The sequence below is a fragment of the Salvia hispanica genome, chromosome 3, assembly GCF_023119035.1.
Source record: "Salvia hispanica cultivar TCC Black 2014 chromosome 3, UniMelb_Shisp_WGS_1.0, whole genome shotgun sequence".
Lineage (NCBI taxonomy): Eukaryota > Viridiplantae > Streptophyta > Magnoliopsida > Lamiales > Lamiaceae > Salvia > Salvia hispanica.
Window position 1 is genome coordinate 8,827,530 of NC_062967.1, and position 10,604 is coordinate 8,838,133.

Sequence of the window (10,604 nt, forward strand, 5' to 3'; positions counted from 1 at the left end):
CACTATTTTCTTGATGCATAATCGAGTTGATTGCAGCATTACAACAAATAGACCAACTATTTCCTCAAATACCATATATTGAAAATTACATCAAATAGAGTATTTGTTATTCATTCATGATCAACCAACATACTATACAAATACTATACACATTTTCCACCGACTCCAGTCCATAAATTTTTCTACAAATAGCACTAACCTGTACATAGCAACTAAACCATCAAGAGATACAATACTAATATACACAACACACATGTAGAGGGTTCATTCTTGTGCCAAATTCGCATAATAAGGGCCATGAACAATAACAGACACCTTGGCTGCCACCAGTAGCACAGAAGCGGCTTGCACGACGTCATCCACAAGCAAGGATGCCCCCACTTTCTGCAGTGCCATTTCTGCTAGTTCTGCACCCGGTTTCCCAGTTCCGCCAAGGACGACTCCTCTTGCAGCTAAATATACAGCTCGAGAAACCTTGGTGAAGATAGCATCGCCCTCTTGCAGGCTCTTGCTCAACATCCTTGCCATTATCTGCTTCATGTCCGCAGATTTGGCATCTTCCTCCACAGCAGAGCCGAGTATTTCAACTATTTCTTGGATACCAGCGTCTGCGACGTCCAGACATTGAGAGAGGCGTTTAACACAGCCCGAGAGTAGGGTGTCCATGTGTGTCTGGCTGCTGACTATTTGCTTAGTCAAAAGAGTCTGTCGCAGGACAAGAAGGCTGCAGAAGTACATGAGATGGAAATCAAATAAGGCACAGTATTCAAAGTTGGTAGAATCAAGTCTTGACTAAAGCATTCAAGGTTATGAACAAGGCGTGGAAAAACCTACCTCGTAGACATCACAATGATTTTTTGAATTTGGGACTGCACACTTCTCAGTCTGGAGAAGTTAAGAGACATAGTTTCTGGTAGCTCTCCTTCGGCCAAACCAGTAATCCTGCTTACCAGTTTCAGCAAGCCTAGCCTCACCGTCAAATCAATATCCTCTCCTTTGCATTCTAAACAGGGATCAATGGTCTCTGGAGCAGAGCAACATATGTTAAAATGTTGAACTGCAATAGGACAAGTTGAAGAATGGTGGTTCTAATGTAAACACTAACCTATAAAACCGGTAGTTTTTGAGGTTGAAGATTTATCAGTCTGTTCTCCTGCTTTGATTAAAGCACTGCCACCTGTTCGAAGAGTGGTTGAAGGAAGATAACTTGGCAAAACCTCATGTCGCCTTCTCAACTCTGAGACCAGACTCTCGTGCTCATCCCACTCCTCATCTTTACCTTGTCTTGTAGATGAAAGCCATCTAGCAGTCAAGGGCAAAGCAGACCGGGCATTGGTAGGCTGACCATAACGACTGGTGAAAGCTCTTCCAATATAATATAAAGCTTCAGGTCCCTTCAAGACTGGCTCCAACAGTTGAATGCGTGCTATGCTGATTTCATGCTTGAGATCCTGAGGCAGAACATAGTATTTTATTATCTCATCATAAAAGCATTGTGAATCAAGAATGAAGATCTAAATCCCGCAGAATCAAGACCTTTATCTGTTCCAGGGCAAACCGTAAGCCCTTAATTAAGGCCATGATATGCGAGTTCTCTGAGTTCTTTCCAGCCCAGAAAGTCTCTGCTAGATCTTTCATAAACTTCTGATGTTTTTTATTCAGTTCATCTTCATAAGCTGGAGCAGATAGCTTTCGCAGAGTGATCAGAGCATAGTCCAGGATCTTCCCAAAATAAGTGATGTCTAATTTTCCTGAATTCAGCACCTGAAAATTAAATTAACCAAGATACAGTTAGTTCCATTGAATATTTATTGCATAAAAATCAACCTCATGGATACTATGAAGAGAAAAACAAACTCCAAAATTTATCAATTGAGTACTTGCCTGAGTAAGAATTTCCAGGTCAATAACCTCGATTATTTCTTGTCTCCAGGTATGAGGGGCCATTGCACAAATCTCGTCCCTCACCTCTCCCATCAATTCCACTATGCGGCTATAGTTAGGCTCATCCTGTCTCACTGATTCCATGATGCCATCCCAGAAGGCCTTCTCCATTGTCTCTTTTATATTTGACTGATCATTATGAGTTGTATCAGAAACAATTCAGAAAAATGATACCAAGTAAATATCACACAAGACAATTCACAAACCACAATATGATCTTCACCAGCATCACTGAAGCTATCAGTGAAAGCAAGATGTGCCCCATGAACATATTCATTGACAATCCTAGCATTCTCCATGTCTAAGCTCCCTCTAGAACTTGATGAAGTTCTATGTTTTAACAAAGAGGAACCGGCCTCCACGGCATCAACATCATCCTTGAACAATGACCGCACCACAGAGCTTTCCTTACGTGGGGCCACAACAAAATTACCAGCTTTGTCACGAGAAGAAGAGGAAACTGGACCTGGGTATAACATAATTGGAGTAGGTGGAGAAATTGGGCTCTGGTTCTCCCTTGCTTCAAAAAACTTGGTTCGGGTATCAGAAATTGCAGTTTCCATGCGTTCAATACCAGCATCTCCACTCAGGTGTTGCACTTTCTCTCTCAATAGTTTCTGATCTTCAGATACCTGTACAGAAAATGGAGAAGTTCTGCTAATTAGTTTTTATGTCTAAATAACCACTCATAGCTAAGGAACAACGAAGCTGACAGCTTTTCAGATCTTTGAAATAGTGAGAAACAGGAACAATACCTGTTTCTGGATAGCTCTCATGTCATGAGAGAGAGGAGCACTACTCCCTTCAGGGGTCATCTTGCAAGTCTGGATCATAGAAACTTCAAGACGACAAGCAGCCCTCACTAAATCCTCCTCTAGAGATCTAGCATCCTTGGCCTTCCATACCACAAAGCTATTCAGAAAGGAGCACCATGCAGAATCGAAGGCTGCAAGCTGCAATCTGAAAGTCCTGCGAGACAATGCTGTGCAGTCAGATTCCTGAGGAATCTGCATTGGCCCATTTAGCAGTATCTTCATCAGCAAGTCAAACTCCTCCACAAATTTCTTAGCAGAATTGACCAAAGCTGTCTCACGCTCTCCTCGGCCACTAATGACAGCGTCAGGATGCCCTAAAATCATGTAGGCACAGAGAACAACTCTCACTTGGTACCTTGACATGTGAGGAGTACTTTTTGCAGTCTCTTTTTGCATTCTGCTCGAGCCAAATTTTCTGGACACTTGTTTCTTCTGAGGGGAAGCCACCCGCTTGAGAAGGTGATCAATGTCATCGAAACTAGATCGGTTAGCAGAGCATTGGGATAATCTATGGCGAATCTCAAGACGGTCTAGCAAAGCTTTAGCTGTCTGAAGAGTGTCATGTGACTGAATAAGAAGCGCAAACTGCTCAAATGGCATAGACTTCACTGATCTCTCATTAATATTCAAGTCACCATAAGCTTTTGAAAGATATGCAGTCGTCTTTCTCAGATTTTTGAAATTCCTCCAGCACCTGCCACAGGGCAATAGTAGATAAGTTGATTGGGATCTAACGAATATTAAAGACAGCCAGAGTTTCTCTAAATTAAGAAAAATATGACTAGGCAGGAAATCTGGCAAAAAGAAACTAGCAATAGTTGAATTAAGTTCATATGAAAATAAAGTAACACAAGTACCTTGGTAATTTTTTGGCAAGGATGTCAGCCTGCTCATTAATGGTTTCCCAACTACAGAGATAAGCATTATACTGTCTTCCTCTCTGCTTTAAATACTCTGCTCTCAACCGCCTTGCCTATTCAAAGGATAGTCCAAATACCTTAGTAAGAAGTCTGATGATCGACACTATATTAAACAACATGTAAAACAAAGTCATCAAGATAATATTTGTAGTACGGTAGTACCTTTTGCAATTTGTCTTCCAGCTTATTCTTCAATTCGCTTCTCTCGATCTCTCGCTGGTGAGAAACAGAACTAGCCACAGTTTGCACCTTTAAGCCTCTAGCATGAGCTCGCCTCTTCTCGGCTTCTAGTAAACTCAAACGCTTTTTCTCAGCCTCTGCACGCTTTTGGCACATTGCAGCACGAACCCGCTCTTTATACTTGCTCTCACGAGATACTCGCCTCATTAGAGACTGAGATGTCCTCTCCCTCAGAGTGGCCCTCCTTTGCCGATTAGCCCGAAGGATAAGCAGTCTATTAGCCTCTGCTTGTTGAACACGCATTTCAACCTTTGAACCCAACTCAGCACGTTCCTTCTTGAAGCGCATTTCGACCTGATTTTTAGCAGCTTGCCTCAATTCATCAAGTTTTGCTAAGCGCATCTGAGCATTTGCGAGGATGCTCAACCTATGAATGCAGAGTAAAACAATCAACATGCAGATATTGAAAGCATTAAAACTAAGAGGCTCAGCAATAACCCAAGGAAGGTGGGGCTTGATTGGATGTGCATTTACACCAAGCCAACAAAAATTTTACCTTTTTTCTTCAGCAGCTAAAAGCTTAGCCTCAAGACGCTGCCCAAGATCATCTTCAGTAGATGAAGATCGTGAAGGGCTTCGGACCTTTGGCCTAGCTTTACTTGCTAAATTCTCGTAGAACTTCTGCAGATCAATAGATATAATTGAATAAGGCTATGAAGCTAAAGCAAAACAAGTAAAAAAATTGGCACAATCAAAACACAAAAACAGGTCAGGAATTAAATTAATCAAGGTCACCCAACAATATACTAGTACAAAAAAAGAGACACTGATAACATATTTAGAGCATGTTACAGCTTGCAACAAAAAAAAAGTCTGAAAAAATGGCAACACCTACGAAAATGACACACAGTTAAACCAAACATCAACACACCAATCTTCACATGGCGAGACCAAACGAGGAGTATGAGAAACACACTGCGTACTTTTTCTTTCTTTTCTTATTTCCTTTAGATATTTTCTCATTGGTAGGTGGGTGTAGTTTCATAATATTTTTTAATTTTAAAATCGAAAGATGGAGGGCTGAAGAACTGAATTTTAAACGTACTCGTCACCCAACTTTCACCAAACACGATGAAAATAACCAACCTTCACGGGGAAGGAAAAGGATAGAGGCTGCCGAATTTTCCCCAAATATACAAGGGTAACTATTAAAAAAATTACTTCCAATTACAGTCAGCTTGAAGCGCAAAAACATACTACTTCAAAAAGAATAACATAAAAGGCCCTCTGCTGCTTTCCACAATTATCATATTAATAAGAATTCATATAATTTTATATTGAAAAGAAACGGCATAATATCGATCAGAATCAAGAAAAAAAAAAGAAAGCGAAAACAAAAGAAAGACCTGTCGCCTAAGATCAGCATCGCGAAGTTTGGCCTCAATTTCCTCAACTGTAGAAGGCGTCGGTGTCTTCGGCTCTGATAGACGCCTACGGAGCCACGACGGAATAGTCGGCGGCGAGCACGACAAAACACCGTCGCTCACCGGAAATTCCAGTGCGATTCCGATCACCGGCCTCCCCCTCTCCGGCGACTCCATCACTCGACGATCAAAACAAAGGATTCAATAAACCCCCAAAAAATAGCTATTAAACCACAGCAATTCACAAACAAAAACCACTGACACTCCGAAATCCCTCGCCCCAACCGATGACACAACAATTCAACAATACTACACAAATTGAATACGAATTAATCGGGCGCGAGGTGTGAGTGTACAGAGAGAGAGAGAGAGAGGATTCGGGAAACGCAACGACGATTGAGAAATGAGAAATGTCTTCTTTATTGCTTTTCCTTTCCGCTTTTGTACTGAAATCGTGCTAATATAAAAGAGAAGGTGTTGCATTTGTAAAAGAAGCGTGTTTAGGCTTCTCAGAGAAACGCGTGTAGTGTGAAGGCTAATTTCTATCGCTGTTTGGATGGATGATCGCCACGTCATCATCGCAATTTACAACGGCAAGCTGTTGTCTTTTTCTGATTTTTTTTTTGGTTTAGTAAATGTTGTTTCAAAATTTTAATTGATTGGAATTTAATCAAAGTGGCATGTTTTTATTTGACTTTATAATATAGGTATATTTTTTCTTATTCATACGATTTCGTGAACAATAATCAATATAATGATAATTATCTTAAATTATTGCTCACTTTGATAGCGGCTCTAATTCATTGCTAATTGATTAATGTAAAAATTGTATTTTATAAATTAACATCATTTATGATTATTGTAATAGGAGTAGTATAAGATACAAGTGATATATTTTTATAAAATAGAATACCGTATAATGTTTTGATTTGATACTTCTTGAATTTTGTGAATTTTTATGTTGAATGCTTAAATTAAAAATAACATTGTTATTGAAAATGTTGTTATCACTGAATAATACGCCAAGATGACACAATTAATTAATACCGTTAATATTTCAATAAACATTTTATTAATTAGTAGTAGTAGATTAGGATTGAAGGCTACATACCAATAGAATTTATACATTTATAGATCAAGATTGCCAGTACAAGAGGATGGAATCTTGATTTAAGAATTCAATATTTTCCGATTGTTATTTTTCTTGAAAAGGGTGATTACTTTAAATTCGGATAATTACATGGTATCTGAATTTATTTAAATTTGATAGCTCGGTATGTTGAAAGTATTCAATGATAATTAATGTGATAAGAAAAAAGAGGTTGACTCATTCACGTACACATCATCTACTAGCGTGGTGGGGTGGAAATAAACAAATATTAGTAGTAATAAATTTTGATGTATAATTAGTGGTTAAAATTTTGAAATACACAAATAAATATGATAATTGGAATATAGACTGAAGCATATTTTTCTGAAGTACTATAATTTTTCATTTCTTGAAAGTGACTTATTAGTATATATTTACTATAGCATTTTTTAATTTTATGTATTTTTAATTCAACAAGTATAGTTGTTAATCACAATTTGTTTCTTTGTACTTTTTTAACCACGGTAGTACATACTAGGACTTGGATACAACATGATATCACCTCTACATCAACAAAATTATACTTTCTATGTCCATTGTCAACTCTATAAAGAATTGAATGTATCAATAGCTATTAAATAGCGTGGTGTTATTTTTACTATAGTTAATAACCATTAATTATGATTTATAATATTTTTAAGATGATTGAAAACCATCTCAACTAAGTATGACGCTTAGCAAAGTACGTAATTTATTAAACATAAAAATGTAAAACGTATGCTCCCTTTATTCCATAAAAGATGATTCTTTATTGGACGGTATAAGATTTTATACAAATTAATTTTGTGTTGAATGAAAAATAAGAAAGAACGAATAAAGTAAATATAAAGATGATTATATTTTAAATAATAAGGTATCTTAATTGAGCCAACCCAAAATGAAAAATGAATTCATCTTCGTGAGACCGGAGGAAGTGGATATATCAATATCTAATTTGTGAGATTAGTTTTACCTAACCTACCCCACATTGCATTTATAAATGGCACAATAACTTGTGAGTAGGGGACTGGTAATATACAGCACCACTACTAGTGAAAGTGGTTTATTGTATCTTTATGATTGACATAACTATAATTACAATGATGACAAAAAGGGGGAAGTTTCATCATATTCATGTGGGAAATCATGATATTGTTGTCCTATTTCTTTTAAGTGATACAAATATGATCGAAATAGAGATTATATATATTTGTGGGAGCTATATTACAATGACACACAAGTAGAGTCCACACTCTAATCATGCTCATATAGAAATATGAACTTGTATTCATAGCAAGAAAACGCATGGAGATATCACTAATTGTTAAAATTAACATGACTTAAATAATTTTATGCATAAAAAACAAAATCACTATTTGGAGATGAATACTAGTATTATATATTTCTACCATCTTCTCCCCAATGTCATTTTTGAGAAAATCTTTTAATAAGACAACGGTTGTGTAGTAAGGCATGTTGAATCCAAGATCTCAAAAAAAAGAATCTTGTATTCCTCAATTTTTTGAATTGAGTTAGACTTTGTTGGCAATTCACATGGTAATAGTAATAACATTTTTATAGAAAAAGGGCAAAATAAAGACAAAGGCAACTAATAATAGAAAAAAAAAGCCAAATAAGACATGACCCAAAAAATCAAATAAAGGGGGCTTGGATATCCAATATGAAGACCTAACAACAAAGGAGGATTAGCTTAACTATTACAAAGTCTAAAACGAATTATTAAGATTAAACAAAGTCAAAAAACGTCCCTTTTGTCCATTAATTATTACTCCGTACTTAAACTCCATAATTAATTTTTTAATTAAAAAATAGAGGGCATATCCGTAAATTCAACCCAAATTTGCAAACCCACTCTAAACCTCACAGAAGCGACGCGCCATTATCTAATAACTCCCACCGCCGAGAATAGAGAATCTGAACTGTACTCGCTTCAAACCAATAACCACGTGTGGAGGATTTCAACCAAGTGAGGAATTTTCGTGTGCAGTGGAGGCCCATGATTGAAAATAAAGTGAACGGAATGGATAATTGGATATGGCCATCCATTCATGGACCTCCCATGTGCTAAATTTTATTTTTCAACTAATTCATTGGTTTTAAAATTGTTAAAAAGTGAATAAAGAAAAATTAATAAAACATGAGTCATATTTTTACAATGAATTAGTTTTAATTGAAATGTCAAATTCTATTACTGTTTAGAGTAAAAATGAACCAAAAAATCTATTCGCAGACAGATTAAAATGGACAAATGAGACTTCTATTTGCCAAACGGAGAGAGTAGTAATGATAGTACTAATTTATTATTACATAATGAAATATTTAATACCATTCCATTAATTTCATAATAGATGTTATACTTGGATGATGACGGGAGATTTTATTAGATATTGTTTTGTATGTTAAGTGAATAAAAAAAATAGATTTTTTATATTCTATTCATCCCACCGTAAGTGGATGATTTCTTTGGGGTACGAGATTTAAGAAAATTATACGAGTAGTATATACTAAGTTAAGTAAAAAAATAAAGTAAGAGAAATATAAAAAAAACTGTTTTTTTTTTGCTAAAAATAAAATCAAAGGTGTAGTACATACTGTAATATATTAATTCGAAAACTGTTCTTGTTTGATTTACTGAAAATTTTGTTGAGTAAGAGTGTTGATTTGCTTTATTACGTGATGCCACAAAGCAATAACTTTAAAATAAAGTATGATCAATTTTATATAGACGAATGTTGTGACTCGGCATCATAATTATTGCTTTCCTTAGTTTTCATAAAGAATCATTTAACAATGTTGATTTTAAATTATGAGATTGGTCGAGGTATATATTTTGTCGTACTAATCAATATATTATACCCAAGAAAGTTACAAGTAAAATATTAGTGGAGTTAGCTGAATATTGGAGGCTGTCAATTGTGACTAGGATGAGTATGGACCATAATATAATAAATTAAATGACAAAAACTATTGATTGCATATGAAAATGAGATGGTTGGGAGAGAAGCAAGTGATAAGAACGCTGAAGTATACAAGAACAAGAATATGTCACACATACCATATATAAATATGTGAATATATTGCATGTTTATTGCTCATATATAACGTGTGGTGGAAATGGAATATGATTCTAGACGCCTCTATTCTTATCATTTAATTTATTTAATTTGTCATTGACTATGATGGTGGAATCCATAGTTAGTGCCAAAATTTGGGGGTCTTTGTCACACACCTAGCACTTTAATTGGATTGATTTTGTTGTCATACTATTTAAATTATTTCAATAATGGACAATGATAAAAAAAATATGTAAATTCTACATTTTATATTACAAATTGGTTGGTGAATAGTTACTTAACTTAACTTAGAGTGATTTTTTTTTTAATTTCTCACAATGAAATTTCGAAGAGTCGTGTTATTCACTTGGGTTTAATGAACATGCAAAAGTTTGAAAAGATTGAAATCTGGCATAAATAAACGACATTTTCCATAATTTATAGATCGTGTAGATGAAAAATGTAAGCAATTTTTTCAATGTTTTTTGTTTTAAAATATAGGAGCTAGGAAATTTAGTAAATGGAATTATTTTGGCTTAATTAAAAATTTAGGGACATTATAATACATGACGTTCAAAAATCAAAACGCAATCTCCATATGCGTAACGTGTTTTTTGAAGCAAACAAAACTTCTACACCTTTTCTTTTTAAAATGCTTTATTTTGAAGTTTGAGATGGATTCTTGCCAAAGAAAGTAATAAATGTGAGAATATTTGACTAAATTTTACAACTCAAGGCTCGAATTAAGATTATTCTCGAATCAGTGTCGATGGAATTTCGAAATTAATTAGTGTTGAAAGTTGAATTTACACGAATAAACAGCTATTCATATTCAAGATATCCTGGAATTTTCTTTTAACCTTTTCAATTAATTTATAACATGTCCCGAATAAGTTCAAACTCTATGTAAATCATTACTCTTAAAAAGATAAAAGTTGATCCTTCGAGCTCCATCTTTATATTCAAATTGTAGAAAATAAAATATTGTTACTTTGTTGACAAAAATGCACCAAGTCTCGGGAGTCCAAACATCGTTCTCCTTTCGTTCCACTTTAGGAGTCACAGTTAAATTTGACACGAGTTTTAATAAATAGTATTCTTTTATAAAAAAAAGTTAG

At 35.3% G+C, this 10,604-nt stretch overlaps 1 protein-coding gene across 1 annotated transcript; it reads right to left on the reverse strand.

Moving 5' to 3' along the window:
- Positions 1-85: 85 nt before the first annotated feature.
- LOC125213409 lies at positions 86-5,711 on the reverse strand. The gene is made up of 11 exons (XM_048113937.1): positions 5,266-5,711; positions 4,416-4,540; positions 3,842-4,286; positions 3,617-3,732; positions 2,700-3,453; positions 2,151-2,576; positions 1,885-2,073; positions 1,537-1,764; positions 1,106-1,451; positions 835-1,024; positions 86-724 (listed from the first exon to the last, which is right to left on the reverse strand). Exons 1-11 carry the CDS (start codon positions 5,458-5,460, stop codon positions 265-267), a joined length of 3,474 nt encoding a protein of 1,157 aa, XP_047969894.1. The 5' UTR covers positions 5,461-5,711; the 3' UTR covers positions 86-264.
- Between the last annotated feature and the right edge of the window lie 4,893 nt (positions 5,712-10,604).

Bases quoted from the DNA above. Each gene is read 5' to 3' on its own strand.
- LOC125213409 (XM_048113937.1), bottom strand. From the start codon at position 5,460: ATGGAGTCGCCGGAGAGGGGGAGGCCGGTGATCGGAATCGCACTGGAA. The intron at 3,733-3,841 runs GTACTACCGTAC...TCCTTTGAATAG, and splicing joins TGGAAGACAAATTGCAAAAG to GCAAGGCGGTTGAGAGCAGA. The intron at 1,452-1,536 runs GTCTTGATTCTG...GTTCTGCCTCAG, and splicing joins TTGCCCTGGAACAGATAAAG to GATCTCAAGCATGAAATCAG.